This window comes from Pseudorca crassidens, chromosome 15, assembly GCF_039906515.1.
Source record: "Pseudorca crassidens isolate mPseCra1 chromosome 15, mPseCra1.hap1, whole genome shotgun sequence".
Classification (NCBI taxonomy): domain Eukaryota; kingdom Metazoa; phylum Chordata; class Mammalia; order Artiodactyla; family Delphinidae; genus Pseudorca; species Pseudorca crassidens.
In genome coordinates this window covers 3,879,417-3,900,456 of record NC_090310.1, presented here as the reverse complement: position 1 = coordinate 3,900,456, position 21,040 = coordinate 3,879,417, and the positions used below count along the sequence as shown (strand labels likewise).

General features: G+C 57.7%; 1 protein-coding gene across 5 annotated transcripts in view; it reads left to right on the top strand.

Annotated features, from left to right (window-relative positions):
* The first annotated feature begins 837 nt into the window (after nucleotides 1-837).
* Nucleotides 838-21,040, top strand: part of FBXL18 (F-box and leucine rich repeat protein 18) — a 43,570-nt gene continuing 23,367 nt past the window's right edge. For 4 of the 5 annotated variants that reach the window (XM_067705441.1, XM_067705439.1, XM_067705442.1 and 1 more), the window contains exons 1-4: nucleotides 838-994; nucleotides 6,895-7,110; nucleotides 10,649-12,192; nucleotides 20,772-20,990. In XM_067705441.1, the coding sequence (XP_067561542.1) occupies nucleotides 977-994; nucleotides 6,895-7,110; nucleotides 10,649-12,192; nucleotides 20,772-20,990 (1,997 nt within the window). In that variant the 5' untranslated portion in view covers nucleotides 838-976. Of the gene's footprint in view, nucleotides 995-6,894; nucleotides 7,111-10,407; nucleotides 10,463-10,648; nucleotides 12,193-20,771; nucleotides 20,991-21,040 lie in introns of those variants that run through there. The other variant, XM_067705443.1, reaches the window with a different exon arrangement.

Here is a 21,040-nt window from a genome sequence, read left to right as displayed (position 1 = left end):
CTGCTTCTCATTGCGGTGGACGGGCTCTAGGTATGTGGGCTTCAGTAGTTGCAGCTCGCGGGCTCTAGAGCGCAGGCTCAGTACTTGTGGCGCACGGACTTAGTTGCTCCGCAGGCATGTGGGATCTTCCTGGACCAGGGCTCGAGCCCGTGTTCCCTGCGTTGGCAGGCGGATTCCCAATCACTGCGCCACCAGGGAAGCCTCAACATCTTCATTTCTGACTTCTAGCATTCACATACAGTTCTTTCTTCCCCACAAATTTTTATTAGTAAATGATTTATAAACGCAAAAGGTTACAGGTGAGAGCATATCATCCATACATTAATTTACCCAGAAAATATTTATTCAGCGCCCATGTCAGGGAGCTTTCTAGGTACAGGGCGTTTACAGTTTATTGGGGAGGACAGGAAAAAAAAAAAAAAGGTACAGTAGATCAGATTGTGCAAAGAGTATGGAGAAAAATAACAGAGGATAAGGTTATTTGTTAGGTTAGGTGTGTGTTTGCGAGGATGGGGAGGGGGTGATGCTATTTTCTGCAAGGGGGTCAGGGACCGGCTCTCTGACAGGTGGTTTCTGAACATTGCAGGCACTGGAACCGGCAAATGCAAAGGCCTAGAGTCAGGAGAGTGCTGGGCCGGCAAGAGAGGGCCTGTGTGGCTGGAAAGGGGCGTGCAGAGAGCAGAGGAGCGGGACATGACTTCGGAGAGCAAGTGCGGCCCCCCGGCCAGGATGCCCGCGCTCTACCCAGCCCTACCGGGTCCTTGGCTGCGCGCCGCACCCAACATGGCGGCCGCGCGGGACTCGCCCGCGGGATAGCGGAAGTGCGTATCGGCGGGCGCCGGAAGTAGAGAGCGGCCCGCCCCTGCCCCGGGTCTCTGTGGAGCCTCTGACGCGCCGGCTTTGAGCATCCCTGGCCAGCCAGGCGGGAGGCCCCGGAGCTGTGGCTCCGGCGGCAGCGGCTCGTCCCGCCCTCGACATGGCCAGCATCGGAGAGGTACGGCAGGAGCCTGTCTCTACTCTCCTCCCTGCCCGGCGGCTTTGGTCCCGCTCGGTCCTCCCCACCCCGACTCCGGTTTCCCTGCGTCCTTTCCGTCTCGCTCCCTTTCCCGTTCCATCCTTCCCCTCCTGACCTCGGCTGGCTCTCAGCTTCCCATCCTGACCGCCGCCGCGGCCCTCACTCCGACCCTGGCGTCGGCCTGGCTTGGTCCTTCCTGCCCCGACCCTGGCCTTGGCCTCGCCCCGTCCTTCCCATCCCTGCTCTGGCCTTGCCACTTGCCCCTTGCCCCTTGCCCCTTGCCCCTTACCCCATCCCCCCTCCTTGACCCATCCCGCCTCCTAGGACCTTATCCTGTATCCGAGGGCATAAGCTCTCTCAACTTTCGGTTTTCCATCCGTTTGCCGGTCCCGCATTCCTGATCGGCAGACTTCACCCCCTCTCCCGTCTTCCCCAGAGTTTCCAGCCCCTCTAGGTCTCCCAGGCCCTCTTCCCATGCCCCTGTGCCTTGGCTCAGCCCTTGGAGCTCTGAGACGTTCCTCCTCCCTGCCCACTTCCCTTCCCATCCCATCCCATCCTGTGTCGCTGAACGTTCGGTTTCAGTCCAGCCCGCTTTCCTCTGAGCCTGCTTGTTGTGTGACTTGGGGGGGTGGTGGAGGAAAATCCATTTCACCTGGGAGACTTGTGACTCACCCAGAATTTCTTCCCCAGTGCTCCACAAATCTGGGTCCGACGGAGAAACCCACCGAGTTCCTGTAATGGGGTGCAGGGTATTTTCTCTGTAGACCAGGAAATGGGGGATCCGGACAGTGACTAGGGTCTTCCCTTTTGTTGATTCCCAGCTACCTGTTTGTGTACCTGTGTGCACCTGTATTTATACCTGTGGTCCGGGACTCAGACCGTCGAGCGTATTCCCTAAGCCTTGCGGGCTTGCTCGTGCTCCGGCTAGCAGGAGCGGGTTCGGCATGAGTGCGTGGGAGGCGGCTGGGGTTGCCGACAGCTGTTCTTCATTGGAAGCGGATTTGGCTCGGAAGTGGCCCCTTGATTGAGGGGGAAGGTGTGGGGCCCACCTGTTCGCTGGTAGTAGGATTGAAGGGCCAGGGAGTACCAGCTCCCCCAGGAAGAATCCTGGGGGTATAGCCTGGCTGTGTTAGCAGATTCCCGTTAGTCGCGTGTGCTTGGGCAGGGGGGCTGTCTGGCACCTTGGTCTTACGGGGTCCTGGCGCAAAGGCCCCTCTGTTCCTTGAATCATATGTCGGGGCCCTGCCCAGTGAGGCCTCTTGTCCCATCGTGAGGGTCTTTTGGCTTGAGAGGAGAGAGGGAGAGTCTTGCTCTATCCTGGACATGATCAAGGTCCCTTTCTCTGGGACGGTCTAATTATTTAAAATTTTTTTTTATTTTTTATAAATTTATTTTTTAATATTTGGTTGTGTTGGGTCTTTGTTGCTGCATGTGGCCTTTTCTCTAGTTGCGGTTACCGGGGGCTACTCTTCGTTGGGGTGCGCGGGCTTCTCATTGTGGTGGCTTCTCTTGTTGCAGAGCACGGGCTCTAGGCGTGCGGGCTTCAGTAGTTGTGGCACACAGGCTCAGTGGGTGTGGCTCGCGGGCTCTAGAGTGCAGGCTCAGTAGTTGTGGCACACAGGCTCAGTGGGTGTGGCTCGAGGGCTCTAGAACGCAGGCTCAGTAGTTGTGGCGCACGGGCTTAGTGGCTCCACGGCATGTGGGATCTTCCCAGACCAGGGCTTGAACCCGTGTCCCTTGCGTTGGCAGGCAGATTTTTAACCGCTGTGCCACCAGGGAAGTCCCTGGGACAGTCTAATTATTGATTGATTGATTGAGATACAGTTAACATACCATAAAATTTACACTTTTATTTTATTTTTTTCAGTTTTTTAAAATTTTTGGCTGCACCGTGTGGTATGCAGGATTTTAGTTCCCTGACCAGGGATCGAACCCACGCCCCTGGCAATGAATGGAAGCACGAAGTCATAACCACTGGGCTCCCAGGGAGGTCCCAAAGTTTACTTTTAAAGTGTATAATGCAGTGGTTTTAAAATATATTCACGAGGTTGTGCCACCATCCCCACTCTCTGATTTCAGAGTGGGGGGGTCTGATTTTGAGGGTCCTTGCTGGGCTTAAAATGCAGATGTCTAGGACTGCTCCCTGAGTTTCTGAGGAGTCGGGCTCTGCGTTTTTAATAGCTCTTCAAAAGATTCTGAAGCCGTGGTTTGTTGACACCCAGTTCAATGGCTCTTTCCCTTGGGCATTAGAAAGTGATCCCTGTTCAGGAGCCATTCCTGGCCTAGGGAGGAGACGGGCAAGCAACAAACCAGTACAGTTCACCTGATGAGGCTGGAGACTGGAGGGGGGGGGAGGGTAAGCTGGGGCGGCAGTGGAGGAGAAGGTGAGTTAAATGTGTCTGGGGGATGCTGGAAGGGCTTCCTGGGGACGGAGCCTTTGAGCTGAAGTTCCGAGAGTAGCAGTTCCTTTTGTGTGGTGGCACGTTGGGTGGAGGGGGCAGCTTGTGCAAAGGCTTGGAGGCCTGAGTGCCGTGGGACAGGGGACATTCCAGAAAATGCCAACTGGAGAAGCAGAGGCTTAAGAAGAGGGGCAATGTGAGAAGCATCCCTCAGGTCACTCCTGTGATCAAAAAAACCAAAAACAAAAGTAAAATGTAGGGCTTCCCTGGCGGCGCGGTGGTTGAGGGTCTGCCTGCTGGTGCAGGGGATGCGGGTTCGTGCCCCGGCCCGGGAAGATCCCATGTGCCGCGGAGCGGCTGGGCCCGTGAGCCATGGCTGCTGGGCCTACGCGTCCGGAACCTGTGTTCTACAATGGGAGAGGCCACAATGGTGAGAGGCCCGCGTACCGCAAAAAAAAAAAAAAAAAAAAAAGTAAAATGTAAAATTCCACACACTTGCAAAAGGATGTTGTAATGAACTTCCCTCTATGTACTCATTGCCCATTTTTTTTCTATTTCTTTTTTAAAAAAATTATTATTTATTTTATTTATTTTTGGCTGCATTGTGTCTTTGTTGCTGTGTACCGGCTTTCTCTAGTTGTGGTGAGCGGGGGCTACTCACACACCCCCGCTCGGAGGTGAAGAAGCTCGGAGGCCTCCTCCTTCCCTTGTGGTGGCGGCCCCCTATTTGCTGTTACCTCTGCAGAATTCGCTGCCTTTCCTGAGGGGAAGGTACACGGACTTAGAAATGAAGCCTCCATTCCAGGGAAAAGACTCAACTGTTGCAAACCCAGCACGACCGGGCCTCCCAGGCTTGGCTGTCGGGAGACCGGGGCGGGGCGGGGGGAACCAATCTGACCTGCTGCCCGGGCAGCTGCTTCTCTCGTCCAGGCCTGCTGCCCTGAACGCCTGTCCCAGGACAGGGGGTGCTGGCCTAAGGACAGCACTGGGGCGCAGCATGTGGAGAAGGTGATCGCGTCGGGGGTGCTGAGACTGGACGGAGGAAGCTGCAGCTCACCTCCTGTTTTGTTTTTTTTTAATTCATGTAATTTCTAGGTGGTTTTGAGAGAAATTCAGTATTCCGTACTGTAACTGGAAATGATATGATGCTGGAGTTTCTGGGAGTGTCTTGCCCTGTGTTCTCTTTGCTCTGCAGTGGCGTTCTTACTTTGATAAATCCGCGAATTGGGCATCAGAAGGGGTCAGCCTCAGGCTGCTCGGTGGAATTCAGGCCCAGCTCTTCCCACTTGTGCCCAGGAGCCCTGTATACCAAGCTTGCCTGATAAGGATTGCCCCTGGGCCCAGCCTCTCTCTCAGGAGATAGAGTCCCTAGGTCTAGGATGTGGCCTGGGAAGCTGATTTTTTAACAGGTGTCTGGGATGATCCCAGATGATTGGGTCTGGGAAATTTGTCAGGAAAGTCACGTATGGTTCAAAACACTAGACCCCAGGATACAGTGACCCGGGGCAGCTATGGAGCTGGGTCTGATGGCTGCCTTCTGCCCCTGTAATGGTGGGAGGAGGGAGACAGGATTGAGGGCACTTCGGAAGGAAGGAGGGAAGGGAAGGCAAGTCTGGCTACTGCCTCTCAGGAGGAAGGGTGAGTGGGAGGGGCCGATGCTGTTGAAAGGGTGGGCAGTAATCGGGGAAACCTTTCCCGTCCTGGCAAGGGCTCGGCCGGATGCAGAGGCTGAAGGGGTGTCGCAGTCATAGCTCCCGGGAAACCCCTGGTGCCTGTGTGGGGTGTGCAGACAGGCCCTTCCTCCCTGGACTTAACGGTTGCCATGGCAGCAGCAGGGCTTTCCAAGCCTGGAGGCTTCCATCCATGCAAATATGTATGGAAAAAGAGGCAGGACAGAGGAGGCGGGGCTCGTAGACAGAATCACTGGAAAAGGCAGTAGAAATAGTTCTGGGTGCTCTCCCTCCTGGGAGTGTCAGAGAGGCACCCCATCAGTGAGGACGTTTAAGGCAGGAGGGGCCCTTCAGGAGGTGTTGGGAAGATACAGGGATTCCTGCCCACCATGGGCTTTTCTTAGAGCATCCCAGTTCCTTTGGCCTTGATTTGGGGATTTCACGGCACACTGACATAGGTCTATCCCCTCTTTGTCTTGGTTGTACAGGCACTGGTCAGTAAGATGGGAAGCCCACATTAGGGCAGAAAACCTTCTGTAGATATTTGCAAAAGCAGAATGAAACAATAAGATGAGTGGACATCTTACTGGAAATACCAACATGGATTTCTTTCTTTTTTTTTTTCTTTTATTTATTTTATTTTTGGCTGTGTTGGGTCTTCATTGCTGCACGCGGGCTTCCTCTAGTTGCGGTGAGCGGGGGCTACTCTCTTTTGCGGTGCGCAGGCTTCTCATTGTGGTGGCTTCTTTTGTTGCAGAGCACAGTCTCTAGGTGCGGGGGCTTCAGTAGTTGTGGCTCGCGGGCTCTAGAGCGCAGGCTCAGTAGCTGTGGTGCACGGGCTTAGTTGCTCCGTGGCATGTGAAATCTTCCCGGACCAGGGCTCGAACCCGTGTCCCCTGCACTGGCAGGCAGATTCTCAACCATTGCGCCACCAGGGAAGCCCCCAACGTGGATTTCTAACCAGGAAGTCTGATAAGTGGAGAGAAGTTGTGCCGTTCCTATTGTTTGTTACGAATCTTGAGATTTAAAAATGTCATTGGTCTGGTAGGTGCTGTTTCTTATTTATTAGGGCCTCATAGTTTCGTTCTCTCATTTGCATCCAGCGCTGTCCTGAAGAGCTGATACACGTATCATACACATAATGGTAACTCATTACCCATCAGAGCAACCCTGGGAGGTGAAGGCACTGTTGTTATTGGTGAAGACCAATTATCATTGATTCTTGATGGAATTCACCGGCCCAAGGATGTTTTAAGAATACAGCCTGCCATTAGGGGCAGAGCAGGTGGGGGCAGAATAGCAGCTTTTACAAATGGACAACCTCGCCGATGGTCATGAGTTGAGTTGGAAACCTGCCAGACTTGTCTGGAGACCTTCAGTAGGAAAAATCTCTCTTAAATTTCAAATCTGTTACTTTTTTTTTGCGGTACGCGGGCCTCTCACTGTTGTGGCCTCTCCCGTTGTGGAGCACAGGCTCCGGATGCGCAGGCTCAGTGGCCATGGCTCACGGGCCCAGCCACTCCGCGGCATGTGGGATCCTCCTGGACCGGGGCACGAACCCGTGTCCCCTGCATCGGCAGGCGAACTCTCAACCACTGCGCCACCAGGGAAGCCCTCAAATCTGTCACTTTTGAAGAGCGATCCTGGTGTGCAGATTGAAAGGGGCTTTCGGAGAATGTTGGGGACTCTTTAATCCGCAGTTAAGGTTTTTGGTAACAGCCTCTTCTTCCCCATGGACTGTGGTGAAGGCTTCCCTTGCCTGAGGGCCACCCTAGGGGATCCCGTGGAATTTGATGCCCCTTGTTTTCAGGACGCATCCAGCGCCGGCGATGTGCCCCCTGCAGCGGCCGCGGTGGCAGATGGTGCCCACCTCCTGGGCTTCTCGGACGAGATCCTCCTGCACATCCTGAGCCACGTCCCCAGCATAGACTTGATTCTGAACGTCCGGCGCACCTGCCGGAAGCTCGCAGCGCTGTGCCTGGACAAGAGCCTCACCCACACGGTGCTGCTGCAGAAGGACTATGAGGTGAGGGGCTTGGGGGTGGCGCTTGGCATGCTGGGGGCAGAGATGGGGAACAACCGAGGTGCCCGACTGAGGCCCCGCACAGCCTGGCAGTGGTGGGGCACTTGCAGGGATATACGGCAAAAGCCAGGGGCCCAAAAGTGCAGGTAGTGTGCCATCTGGGCCAGAGCACAGGTAGAGCAGGCGCTCTTCTGGAAGGGTCTTGGGCCTTGGCACTGGGCCAGGAGGGAGACTGACTTCCTGGTAGGTACCCAGGAGTGGACATGCGGGCCCACTGTCAGTGTTGGGCTTTCCTGTGGAGTTAAGCACAGTTGGAGGCACCACCTCTCCCCACCAGCGGCATCCGAGCGTTCTGGTTGCTCTGCATCCTCGTCAACACTTGGTGGTGTCGGTCTTTTCAGTTTAGCCATTGTGATGTGTGGGAGGTGGTACCTCGTTGTAGTTTTAACTTGTATTCTCTGGTGGAGGATGCTGTCGATTATGCTTTCTTCAGGTGCGTGGGCCATTTGTATATCTTCTCAGAAGTGTCTGTGCAAGGCTTTTGCCCATTCATTATTGTCTATCTTTTTCTTAGTGAGTTTTGGGAGTTCCATATATATTCTGGTACAAGTCCTTTGTGGGGTGTGTTGTGAATATTTTCTCTTATGGTCTGTGGCTTGCCGTTTCGTTTTGATTAATAGTGTCTTTTGAAGAGCATAAGTTTTTAATTTTGGTGAGGTCCAATTTATTGAATTTTTGAGTTCATGCTTTTTGTATTCCGTTGAAGAAATCTTTGTGAAACCTGAGGTCATGAAGATTTTCTCCTATGTTGTCTTCTTTCTTCTTTTTAACTTTTTAGAAAGTTTTAATTTATTTTTTTGGCTGTGTTGGGTCTTTGTTGCTGCACACGGGCTTTTCTCTAGTTGCGGCGAGCAGGGGCTACTCTTCATTGTGGTGCACAGGCTTCTCTTGTTGTGGAGCAGTGGCTCTAGGCGCGTGGGCTTCAGTAGTTGTGGCACGTAGGCTAATAGTTGTGGCTTGCGGGCTTAGTTGCTCCGCGGCATGTGGGATCTTCCCAGACCAGGGCTCGAACCCGTGTCCTCTGCACTGGCAGGTGGATTCCTAACCACTGCGCCACCAGGGAAGCCCCTCTATCTATTTTTTTAATAGGGTTGTTTCTTTGCTATTGAGTTGTATGAGTTCTCTGTATATTTCGGATATTAACCCTTTATCAGATATATGATTTGCAGTATCTTTTCCCATTTAATAGGCTGCCTTTCATTTTGTTGCTGGTTCCCTCTGCTGTGCAGAAGCTGCTCAGGTGATGTAGTTCCTCTTGTTTCTTTTCGCTTCTATTGTTTTTGGTGTCAGATTTCAAAAAATCATCACTAGGACTGATGTCAAGGAGCTTATTACTACTTATATTTTCTTCTAGGAGCTTTATGGTTCCTGGTCTTACGTTCAAGTGTTTAATCCATTTTGGGTTAATTTTGGTGTATGGTGTAGATAGTGGTCCAGTTTCATTCTTTTGCCTGTGGCTGTCCAGTATTCCCAGCACCCTTCTATGTTGTCTTATAGAAGTTTATAGGTTTAGCTCTTATGGCAGGTCTGTGATCCTTTTGTGTTCATCTCCACATATGCCGTGAGGTCAGGGTGAGGCTCACTGTTCTGCCCACAGCTATTCACGGCTTCCACCACTACTTACTGAAAAGATTATCCAGTCCTCGCCGAATTGCCTGCAACCTGGAAAATCAGTTGATGACCTGTTTTAAAGATAAACAGAGGCCTTGCCCTTAACTCAAATTTTAGGGGACTTGGAGGGGCTCCTACTGCTGTTGCTGGCTGGGCAGTGATGCCTTTGAAACCCAGAATGAGGTCCCTTAGAGCTCAGTCTCTTTCTGTGAGAGCACTGTGCTCCTCCCTGATGGAGAGCTGAACTTACTCCCCAAAGTGCTGAGGTCAGGCTTCCTGCCCACGAGGGTTCTTTACTGTAGAGGAAGGGCAGGTGCACAGTCTGTCTGGAGCGTTTAGAATGTGTGTCCCTCGTCTGCACAGTTCTGCGTGTGCATTTGCTGTAGAGAGTGATCACGTGCACAAGCCTTGTGTACATGGATGCTGTGTCGTCTGAAGGCCTTGGTGGCCACTGGGCCCCCGACTGGACGTACTGTGGCTCCCTCGGCCGTCCAGGCCAGGTTTTTGAGGAACATTTAATGATATGAAAGTGCATGTGACGTAAAGGAAAGTGACAGTGAAAGAACACTTCCAGGGCGTGATTCCACTATGTGATTTCAAAAAACCCCACCTAACATAAAACTTCCCATCCTAACCACTTTTTTTTTTTTGGATACGTTAGGTCTTCGTTGCTGTGTGCAGGCTTCTTATTGCAGTGGCTTCTCTTGTTGCGGAGCACAGGCTATAGGTGCGCAGGCTTCAGTAGTTGTGGCGCATGGGCTTAGTTGCTCCATGGCATGTGGGATCTTCCCGGACCAGGTCTCTAACCTGTGTCCTCTGCACTGGCAGGCGGATTCCTAACCACTGCACCACCAGGGAAGTCCTCTAACCACTTTTTTTTTTTTTTTGCCGGACGCGGGCCTGTCACTGTTGTGGCCTCTCCGGTTGCGGAGCACAGGCTCCGGACGCGCAGGCTCAGCAGCCATGGCTCACGGGCCCAGCCGCTCCGCGGCATGTGGGATCTTCCCGGACCAGGGCACGAACCCGTGTCCCCTGCATCGGCAGGTGGACTCTCAACCACTGCGCCACCAGGGAAGCCCCCCTAGCCACTTTTAAGTGTACCATTTCGTTAGCCCTAAGTACATTCACAGTGTTACGCAACCATCATCACTCTTTCCGAAACTTTCTCATCACCTTAAACAGAAACTCTGGAGCTATTAAGCGATAGCTCCCATGTCCCCTTTGCCCAGGCCTCTGGTAACCTCTATTCTACTTTCTCTTCCTGGTTTTGCCTGTTCTGGATCTTTCATGTAAGTGATCATACAACATGTGATCTTTATGACTGGCTTCTTTGGGCATCATGTCCTCAAGGTTCACTCATGCTGTAGCAGCGTCAGGATCTCATTCCTCTCCATGCCGAGTAGAATTCCACTGCATGGATGGACCCCATTGCCTTTACCTGTTCATCCGTTGATGGACGGCTGGGTTGTTGCTGCCTTCCGGTTGTTGTGAACGGTTCTCCGTGGACATGGGTGTGCAGGAGTCTGAGTCCCCGCTTTCAGTCCCCTTGGGGGTACACCTGGCTGTGGAACTGTGGGTCACGTGGTAACTCTGTTTGGCTTTCGGAGGAGCCACCAGACTTTTCCACAGGGGCTGCCCCATTTTCCGTTCCCGCCTGGCTGAGGCTCCTGACTGTCGGTGGAAGGTAAGCATGCGGGGGGGGGCGAGGCGCCAGCCCTGCCCTCATTGCCCCTCCTCAGCTGGAGCGGGGCCTCTGCCGCGCCCCCCGCGGCTCCCTGACTGTCACGGTGGAGAGCGCGGTCTGGGGGGTGAGGGTGGAGGAGACGCCGGTGCCTGCAGCCCCTCTCTCCCCCCCTCCGCCCACCCACAGGCCAGCGAGGACAAGGTGAAGCAGCTGGTGACGGAGATCGGCTGGGAGATCCAGCAGCTCAGCATGGCCGGCTGCTACTGGCTGTCGGGCAGCACGGTGGAGCACGTGGCCCGCTGCCGCGGCCTGGTGAAGGTGAACCTCTCGGGCTGCCACCTGACCTCCCTGCGCCTCTCCAAGGTTCTGTCGGCCCTGCAGCGCCTGCGCTCCCTGGCCATTGACGTGAGCCCCGGCTTCGACGCCAGCCAGCTGAGCGGTGAGTGCAAGGCCACGCTGAGCCGTGTGCGGGAGCTCAAGCAGACGCTGTACACGCCCTCGTACGGCGTGGTGCCCTGCTGTACCAGCCTCGAGAAGCTGCTGCTGTACTTCGAGATCCTGGACCGCACGCGCGAGGGCGCCGTGCTCTCGGGCCAGCTCATGGTGGGCCAGAGCAACGTGCCGCGCTATCAGCACCTGCGCGTCTTCTACGCCCGCCTGGCCCCCGGCTACATCAACCAGGAGGTGGTGCGCCTTTACCTGGCTGTGCTCAGCGACCGCACGCCCGAGAACCTGCACGCCTTCCTCATCTCCGTGCCCGGCAGCTTTGCTGAGAGCGGGGCCACCAAGAACCTCCTGGAGTCCATGGCCCGCAACGTGGCGCTGGACGCGCTGCAGCTGCCCAAGTCCTGGCTCAACGGCTCGGCCCTCCTCCAGCACATGAAGTTCAGCAGCCCCTTCTACTTCAGCTTCAGCCGCTGTGCCCTGTCCGGCGGCCACCTGATCCGGCGCGTCATCGACGGCGGCAGGGACCTCCGGAGCCTGGCTGGCCTGAACCTCAGCGGCTGTGCGCACTGCCTGGCGCCCGACTCCCTGCTGCGCAAGGCAGAGGACGACATCGATAGTGGCATCCTGGAGACGCTGGTGGCAGCCTGCGGCAACCTGCGACACCTCAACCTCTCGGCTGCCCACCACCACAGCCCCGAGGGCCCCGGCCGGCACCTGTGCCAGCTGCTGGCACGGCTCTGCCACCTGCGCTCCCTGTCGCTGCCCGTCTGCGCCATCGCTGACTCGGCGCCGCGGGCCGACCGCGCGCCCGTCCAGCCTGCCACGCACGCTGTGCCCCGCGGCTTCGGCAAGAAGGTCCGCATCGGCGTGCCGTCCGGCCCCGACCCTTTCTCCGGGCAGGCGGGCCCCCTGCCGTCCTCTGTGTTCTGGTCGCTGCTGAAGAGCGTGCCCTTCCTGGACCGCCTCGAGCTGATTGGGTCCAACTTCTCGTCTGCCATGCCGCGCAACGAGCCCGCCATCCGCAACTCGCTCCCCCCCTGCGGCCGGGCACAGAGCGTGGGGGACTCGGAGGTGGCCGCCATCGGCCAGCTGGCCTTCCTGAGGCACCTGACGCTGGCCCAGCTGCCCAGCATCCTGACAGGCTCCGGGCTGGTCAGCATCGGCGTCCAGTGCCAGCAGCTCCAGTCCCTGTCCCTGGCCCACCTGGGCACGATGGGCAAGGTGGCCTACACTTCGGCCCTCGCGGACATGCTGAAGCACTGCAAGCGGCTGAAGGACCTCAGGTGAGGGCACCCGGCCGCCCCGCCGCGCCTCTGCCGGCCCTGTGGGGAGGCCGTAGGGGCGCACGGCCTTCTGCTCGGCAGTGTTGGCGTACCCGCCGCGCACCTGCCGAGGCGAGCAGGGTGCAGGCCTGTCCTTCGGGGCTGAGGGTCTTGGGGGGGTGCTGACAAGGGACTGTGCAGTGGTGGGGCTCGGGGGGCGCGGGGGCTCGGGAAGTGGCAGTTGGCGGCGCCCAGGGAGGGTGTGCAGGAGGCGGTGCCGCCCGAGCCTGGCACATCGTCCTCGTTGCCTGGGCTCTAGGACGCTGCTGCGTACGTGATCTTATTAGTCCTCGTGCCTGTCCCACGAGGTGGACGCTGTTCTTGCCAGATGACGGAGCTGGTAAGTGGGGGGCCGGGAGTGGAGCCTAGCTTTGCGACTCTCGAAGGATGAGTCGGGGTTAGCCAGGAGGTGCAGGCGCAAAGCTTTCCGGGAAAGAAGGCAGCGTGTGTAGAAGCCCCAGAGGCTTACAGACAAGCAGCGAGCTCCGAAGCCAGATGATTCTGATCGGGGGCACGGGGGCATCGGTGAGGCGAAGGTGCTGAAGGACTTCGGCCCACAGAGGGAGGGGTCAGGTTCCAGCTTGGAGACGTCCCTCTGGCCTCCCACCTGGACTGGAGGGGCCAGGCCGGGGGAGGGGAGATGGAGAGGCGGGCTCAGAAGGGGGCCGCACACTGTTGAGATGTGGCAGTGCCCGGAGCAGGACGGCCGGACTGACCTGAGGGGCCGCCCCTGGAGAGTGCGGGGTGGTGGGGCCCACGGACCTTGGCAGGGCTTCCCCCACCCAGGCAGTTGTTGGAGGGCCACTGGCGATTTCCTGGGCCCCGAAGCGGAGTGATCCCCGGCGACTCGTGCTGTAGAGTGAAGGCTGTTCTCGTGAGGGCCCAGCATTTAGACGGCCAGCCTTTGTTAACCTGAGCCGGATTTGAAAATGTCTACAGATCTGATCTTGAAAAACTGCAGTTTCCTAAACGTCGTGGTGGCCTCAGGCCTCAGCTCTGCGAGGGCTTCGGGTGGGGGAGGGAGTGGCCGCTGGGCTTGGTCTCCATGAGGCTGGAGCTGGTGGGGCAGCCGGATGAGGGCGGCATCGGGGCACGGGGATGCGCGCGTGTCGTCATCGCCGCACCAGTGAGCACTCGCTGTGTGTCTTCGCTGCGGGCCGGGCACCAGGCTGGGGGCTCTGTGGCGCTGTCTGGCTTGATCTCCTCACTAGGCCCTTTGTCGTTCCTGCTTCATGGAGAGGCAGCGGACGCCTGAGGGAGGAGCTGAGGTCCGCCCGGGTCATCGAAGTCCAGTGCTCGACCTGGGCCCCCGAGCCACACAAAATGGAGACAAGCGTGTCCTTTTCGGACCTCCACTCTCCCCGTAGAAGGCAGGAAATGAACCAGATTTGAGGTGGAGCTTTGCTGCCCCGGCCCTGGAGCCTCCCAGAGCTTTTCTGCCAGGCTGCCTGCCACCCCCAGGGCAACACACGCTGCGGGCCCCCCGCCCAGTCCCTGCCAGCGTGAGGGTTGCGGCCCGGGGTCCAAGCCTGGCCTCCCACGTGGCTTGGCCCCCTCCTGCCCTGTGGGGCGGGGTGCCACCTGTGAGTGAGTGGGGAGGGGCCCTGGCCACAGCCCCTGCCCCTCGCCCTTCACAGGGTGAGCCTGGCTGCCATCTCAGACGATGCTGCCCCTCTTGCCCAGATCGCTCTCAGCTCCCTCCCTTTTCACTGGTTCATCTCCATCCAGTGCCTCCTCCCACCTTGTCCCCTCCTGTGCCTTCACTGTCACATCAGTGGTCTTTCCAGAAGAACTGTTGTGAAGTGAGTGGTCAGTGGGCCATGCGTAACTTGAAGCTGCAGGTGGACCACAAAATACATCCAACAAACGAAAAACCACCAGGTCTGCTGTCCTGTTACCCTGTTGGATTCTCGTGATCAGGAATTGAATGTCCCTTAGTTCGGGGAGCCTGAGGGAGCATTTGAGTTCTAATTTAACTAAACTCAGAGCCAGAGTATTTCTGGATCTGTCATTTTTGTCCTCAGTGTTTTGGCTTTCTTGCTACCCTCTTAAACCTGGCGCCTTTTCTAACCACGCTGTGGTCAAACCACGTGCTCGTTATTGAGGAGTGTTTGATCAATAGAGAAATCAGTGAAAGTAAAATAAACTCATACATTCACGTAGTTTAAAAAGTCACGGGGCTTCCCTGGCGGTCCAGTGGTTAAGACTCCACGCTTCCACTGCAGGGGGTGCGGGTTCAGTCCCTGGTTGGGGAACTAAAATCCCATGTGCCTGCGCGATGCGGCCAAAAAAATAAAAATAAGATAAAATAAAAAGTCACAGTGCTTCAAGGCAGGTAATGAAAACTGGCCGCCTCTCTCCAACGTCCTTTCTGCCTCATATCCACAGTGTCATATTTTAAAATTAATTAATTTTGGCTGCGTTGGGTCTTCATTGCTGTGCACAGGCTTTCTTTCTAGTTGCGGCGAGCGGGGGCTACTCTTCGTCGCGGTGTGCGGGCTTCTCATTGCGGTGGCTTCTCTTGTTGCGGAGCACGGGCTCTAAGCGCGCAGGCTTCAGTAGTTGTGGCTCGCGGGCTCTAGAGCGCAAGCTCAGTAGTTGTGACACATGGGCTTAGTTGCTCCACGGCATGTGAGATCTTCCCGGACCAGGGCTCAAACCCGTGTCCCCTGCATTGGCAGGCAGATTCTTAACCACTGCGCCACCAGGGAAGTCCCACAGTGTCATATCAAATGTCTGCTGCCTGCATGGCCACCTGGAGACGGCAGGTGCTCCCAGCTCACCTGGGCTGCTGGATTCCCTGCACGAGGCCTGTGCTTGGCCCCTTCAGGGCTGCTCTGCCTGGAGGAGTGAGGAGTGGGTGTGGCGTCCAAGCTGGTCCCATGTCCCTGCATCTCCTCGTCCAGGAGACAGACCCTAGCCTTGGGTGGAGGCAGGCAGGACCCACGGCAGGGGCCTCAGAGTCAGAAGGCCTGGGTGGACCTTGGGCTGTCTGTGCCCACGTCCTTGTTTGGTAAAGTGGGGCTGTTCAGACCAAAGGGATTCATCCTTATAAGACACTTAGAACAGGACTTGGCACTTATAATACACGTTATGGTTCTTCATCCATTCAGCAAATAAATGAGCATCTCTTATGCCAGGCACTGTTCCAGGCACCCAGGACACTGAACAGAACAAAGATCCTTGTCCTCGGGGAGCTTACGTTCTAGTGGGGAAAACAGACCAACAGTCAACGTAAAGGAAGCGTATGGTATGTTAGACGGTAACAGACGCCGGGGAGGAGAAGCAGAGCAGGGCGAGGGATGCCTGGGCGCAGGGGTGGCATTTGGGGTACATTTCATGAAGGAGGTGAGCTTTGAGCAGAGAACCCAGGGAGGTGAGTTAGAAAGCAGAACCTGGGGGAAGAGTGCTCCGGGCCAGGCAGGTAGGGTCACATCAGCCGGAACGGTATCCACGACCCACAGGGTGACTTACGTTTACATGAACTAAAATGAGATGAAACCAAGCATCGAGTTCCTTGGTGGCATCAGCCATGTCTCAGGTGCTTAGTAACCACGTGTGCTGGTGGCCACTGTGCTGGACAGAACACATACAGACACTCCCCTCTGCCCAGAAGGTTCTGTTGGACAGAGCTGAGAGCGCAGGGCCCGAGATGGGTGTGCCGGGGTCTCAGGAGCCAGAATGGAAGCAGGGCAGGTCTCGCTGCTGTGCCGCAAGTGGCCTGGGGGCAGCGGCAGGGCCACCGTCAGGGGCACGTCAGACATGCAGGGAGCAGCCAGGCGAGAGCGGGGGTTGGGGCATGGCCAGAAATAGCCAGCTTCTGGCTTCACGGGGAATCTGCTGATTGATTGGGTGCATGGGATGGGTGCTGAGGCTAGGGGGGTCCAGGCGGTACCAGGGCTTCTGGCCTGAGCCGTTGAGCTGACGTGGCTGCCATGTGGCTGAGAGAGGAAGGCAGGGGTGAGGCTGCACACATGTGGGTTGGAGAAGGCTGGATGCCCCCTGGCCCTCCCCCCAACCCCCAGAGAGGAGGACCGTCCCCCAGGTCCGCCAGCTGGCGCTTGCACTGCAGAGATCGCCCAACAGTATCTGGTCAGGAGGATGAGGACTTGGTAGGAGCTGTCGGGGAGAGGAGGTGGGGGTGGGGATGTTCTGGAAGCTGAAGGGAGAGACTGCCCTTTAGGCTGCTGCAGACTGTGGCTGCCCCCATTGGCTTGTATTTGTACGTCCGCCACGTGCTCTCCCCGTGCTTACAGGTCTTTGACGTTTTAACAACCTTGGGAGTGTCGATATTATCATCCCATTTTGCAGATGAGGAAAGTGGGGCCCAGAAGGTTAATGAACTTGCTCAGGAGACACGGCTGGTCTGTGGGCAGCTGGGAGCGGGTCCTGTCTCGTGGGGTGGCTGGATGTCAAATGGGGTAACCTGGTGTTTAGTGGTCACCAAGTGACTTCCGGGGCCTCGGACGTGATCCCCGTGGCCCAGACCTTCCCCCGGGGCAGGGCCGTGTGAGCAGTGTGGGTTTTGTGGGCCGACCTGAGGACCTGACCGCCTCTCATAATGGGCTTTCTGTGCGCGCGGCTGCTGAGCCCACACCTCATCGGAGCTGGGTACTGCCTGTTCGGAACAAACACCAGTTTCTAGAACTTGGCCAAATGGCCCCGTTCCTCTGGATTCCTGCCTTCTGTGGCAAGCGGAGCCCGGGGGGATGGAGGGAAAGGAGCAGATGGTGCCTGCCTGTCACACCGCTCCCAGGGCGGCCTCCCGGACAGCTTCCGCACTTCCCTGGTTGGCCTCCGCCGTCCCCACCAGCGAGGTCTGTGAGCTGCAGCTCTTTGCCAGCTGGGGCCAGGGCCGCTCCTGCCGGAACACGTCGTCCCGCTGGGGCCTCACAGGCTCTGGATTTGTGGTGTACCTCGCCAGCGGGAGGATGCCAAGCTGGGCAGAGCAGGGCACCTGATGAAGCCCTGCCTGGTGGAGAGGGGAAGGGAGAACGTCACCCTGAGTCACCCTGGGCTGCCCCTGACCTTGGAACTGGGGCGGCGTCTGGGCGTAAGCGAGAGGGCTTCTTGGAGCCAGGCCCTGGAGGCTATGCCAGGGCAACCCTCCAGGCCTGGGCGCTGCTCGGAGGGGCGCCTGAGAGGTGGGCAGGCAGATGAGGGGCGGCCCGAGCGCCGGTCTGTGCCCACAGAGCCTCTCGGAGAGCAAGCGTCGGAGGCCAGACCCTTCGAGGTCGGAAGGCTGAGGCCCGCCCCCCAGGGCGAAGCCAGTCACAGAGGCGCCCCTCTTCCTCTGCCCTGAGCAAAGACACTGCCCGTCACTCGAGTCAGGTTAGCTCTGCCAGCCCACCGCCCGGAGGAGCGGGACACGGTGTGGATGTGCCAGCCTCACCCGCCCCACCAGGCCTGCCCGCCCTGAGCACCCGTGATGGGGGCTTCCTTCAGGGGGAGGAATCTGGAGTGGCTGGCAGGCCGAAAAAAAGGTTCAAAAGCGTGTAGTACTCAGCTCCCTCTCTCTCTCCCCTCTGTCTGCTTGAGATCCCCAGCAGGTAGCGCAGACCCGCATCGCCACCTAGTGACCGAGGTGCTGCAGGCCTGTCCTTCCCGCCGCCCGCGGTCCAGCTTCCTCACTGCTGCAGGGACGACTCGCGGGTCAGGGCTTTTCTCCCCCCTCCAGTTTTCGCACTTTCAGGTCTGCACAGTATGCTTACCTTAGGATCTTTTAAAAAGATAGAACCAAATAATATGTTCAGACATTTTCTTAAGAGACATAAGCTTCTCGGAACATTCACACCCATGGGCGAGATGCACTTGCTTACTCTCTGGGCCCAGGGTGTTCGGGGGCTCGGGTCCGGGTCCGTGGCCCACAGCTCTGAGAGGCCCGGCTCGCGGCTCCCTCACTTCTTCCCGGTTTCTTTAGGGATGAAATTCATTCAGTGGCGTCCAGCGGGTGAGGCATCGCTGAGCACTGCAGCCCTTGGGGAGCCCTTTCCCTGGTGTTTGTGCCTGAGCAGCCCTGCCCGGGGGCTTCCTTCCTGCTGCACCCGGAACCCTCGACGGGGTGAGGCTTTTCAGAATCATACCCCAGAGAGACCTGCGTTCCCCCGACAGTTTTAGGAGCTTGCTAGAACTTCTGCTTACGTGTAATTAAAATAAAAACGCAGTCTCGCTGCTGCATTTCAGTGACTGGTGGCTCCCGTACCGGATGGCTCCGAACAGACGTGCCGTCACCGCAGACTTGATTTTTTTTTAATTAATAGTAATTTTTTATTTATTTATATATTTTTATATTTATTTTTGGCTGTGTTGGGTCTTCGTTTCTGTGCGAGGGCTTTCTCTAGTTGTGGCAAGTGGGGGCCACTCTTCATCGCGGTGCGCGGGCCTCTTCACTATCGCGGCCTCTCTTGTTGCGGAGCACAGGCTCCAGACGCGCAGGCTCAGTGGTTGTGGCTCACGGGCCTAGTTGCCCCGCGGCATGTGGGATCCTCCCAGACCAGGGCTCGAACCCGTGTCCCCTGCGTTAGCAGGCAGATTCTCAACCGCTGCGCCACCAGGGAAGCCCCGCAGACTTGATTTTAAAGCCCCTCAGCCGTCCTGTGACTTGTCAGCATCCCCAGGTGTCAGGGCTGTGGAGGCTGTGTCCGAGGCTCGCGTGGCTCTCGTTTGGGCCTGTGGACGGCCCCTCACCCTCGTCCAGGTCAGCCTCACCCGGGACGTCACTGTGTCCAGAGCGCTTGGGCTCCCCTTCCGCCTGGGGGGCGGTGGTGGTGGCGACTCTGTCCTTCCGCCTGGGGGGCGGTGGTGGCGACGCTGCCCTCACTGCAGGCCCGCCGCCTCTCGGGGATGGGGGAGGGCCGTCCCACTCAGCCCAGAAGCTTCTCTCCTTTGATGATGAGATTCTACAGCTGCAGACGAGCCTCTCAGGGGCGTCCCAGGAAGTCACCCACTCGGCCTCGCCAGTTTACGGGGAGAGACAGGCCTCTCGGGGTTCCCTGTGGGTCTCGCACGGAGATGGGGTCTTGCCAGCTGCCCCGGCCCACCTGGAGGGCCAGTGGCTGTCCCGTGGGCAGAGCTGAGGCTCAGAGAGACCCACAGTCCCGGGCAAGACGCCGTGTTTGTGCAGTGCCTGGGCCTTGGGGGTGGCCAGCCTCAGGGGACAGTGTCACCCCGACCTGAGGCACTGTTTCCACAGCTCGGGCACAGCCTGGCAGAGCGCTGTCCTCCCGGGCCGGCCGGCTTGCTCGGAGGGCTGAGGCCCCACGTGGCTGGCACGATGTCCATCAGAGGCCTTCGTGGCTCGTTGAGAGAGAGCCTTGCTGGGTGCCCAGTGGCCACCCTTTGAAGCGTCCTCCTTTTCAGCCATCGGGTTCAGACGTAGCCCCTGAACTGCAGTTTCCTGCACACGTGCCCAGATCTCCATCATCCGTGAAGCCCTTCTCCCGCCCGCTGCAGTGCCCGTGTGCCTTCTGCCTGCTTTGGGTGGAAATCTGCCTGGCCTCTCCCGCTCGTGCCGCCCGCCTTGAAGCGGCTCTGGCCGGGTAACCGGGACTCCGCGCAGCAGTCAGAATGGTTTTAGAAGCGTCAAGTGAGGCACGTGCCTGTCTGAGAAGGACCGAGGTGCCGCTGAGTGCTATAAAACGAGGACGGTTCCCCAGTCTGGTGCTGATCTCCAGGGATAGCCCTTGTTAATAGGTTTTCTTGTGTTTTCTTGTGGGAGGATTTTGGGTAAACAGGATCCACTTTGACCTCTGTCCATGGGGCCGTCTTGGTCTTTCTGTGTGATTTATTGCGAAACGATCTCCGTGCTCTGTTCATGCTCCAGCTTCCTCTCCCTGGCTTCTGTGCTAGTGTTCTGGGGCTGCCCTGACAAATGACCACCAACCGGGTGGCTTAAAACAACAGACAGTCACCCTCTCATAGTTAAGAGGTCAGAAGTCCCCGGTCAAGGTGTCGGCAGGATGGTTCCTTCTGGAAGCTCTGGGTCGGGGCCTGTTCCAGGCCTGTCCCCTAGCTTCCGGCGGCTGCTGGCAGTGCGAGGTGTTCCTTGGCTTGTGGACGTGTCACTCCAACCCCGAGCTCCCTGCGTGTTCCTGTGTTGCTGTGCCGTCACAATGCGTCTAAGGAACCGGTCACTGGACCCACCCCAGTCCCACGTGACTTCATCTTAGTCTGCAAAGACCCTGCTTCCAAATAAGGCCATGTGTGCAGGTACCAAGGATTAGGAATGCAACAGATCTTTTGGGGGACACGATTCAATTGCCACGCGCTCTTCTGGGTCTGTAGGCGCACCGAGCAGTCAGAGCGGCGAACGAAGCAACTTGGCTGGGTCTGTGGGCATCTGGTTGCGTCGGGCCTGCAGGGTCTCCCCCCAGATCAGGATCACCAAGGGAGACCCCAGGGGTCTGAGTCCTCACCCGGCACCCCTGGGGGCTGTGGTGTGGATGGGCCTGGGGGCAGCCAGTCTGGGCCCTGGACCAGGAGCCCCGCTCAGCGTGTGTCCATCTCCGCAATCTCACGCTGTCCGTCCTCTCTCCCTGCAGGCTGGAGCAGCCCTACTTCAGCGCCAACGCCCAGTTCTTCCAGGCGCTGAGCCAGTGCTCTGCGTTGCAGCGCCTGTGCCTGGTGTCCCGCAGTGGCACCCTACAGCCCGAGGCCGTGCTGGCCTTCATGGCGCGCTGTCTGCACGTGGTCGTGTGCCACCTGTTCACCGGCGAGTCGCTCAGCACCTGCCGGAGCCTGCAGCAGTCCCTCCTCCGCAGGTGAGTGCGCGTCGCGGGGGCTCGGGCGCTGTTCCTCCCTAGGCTTCCCT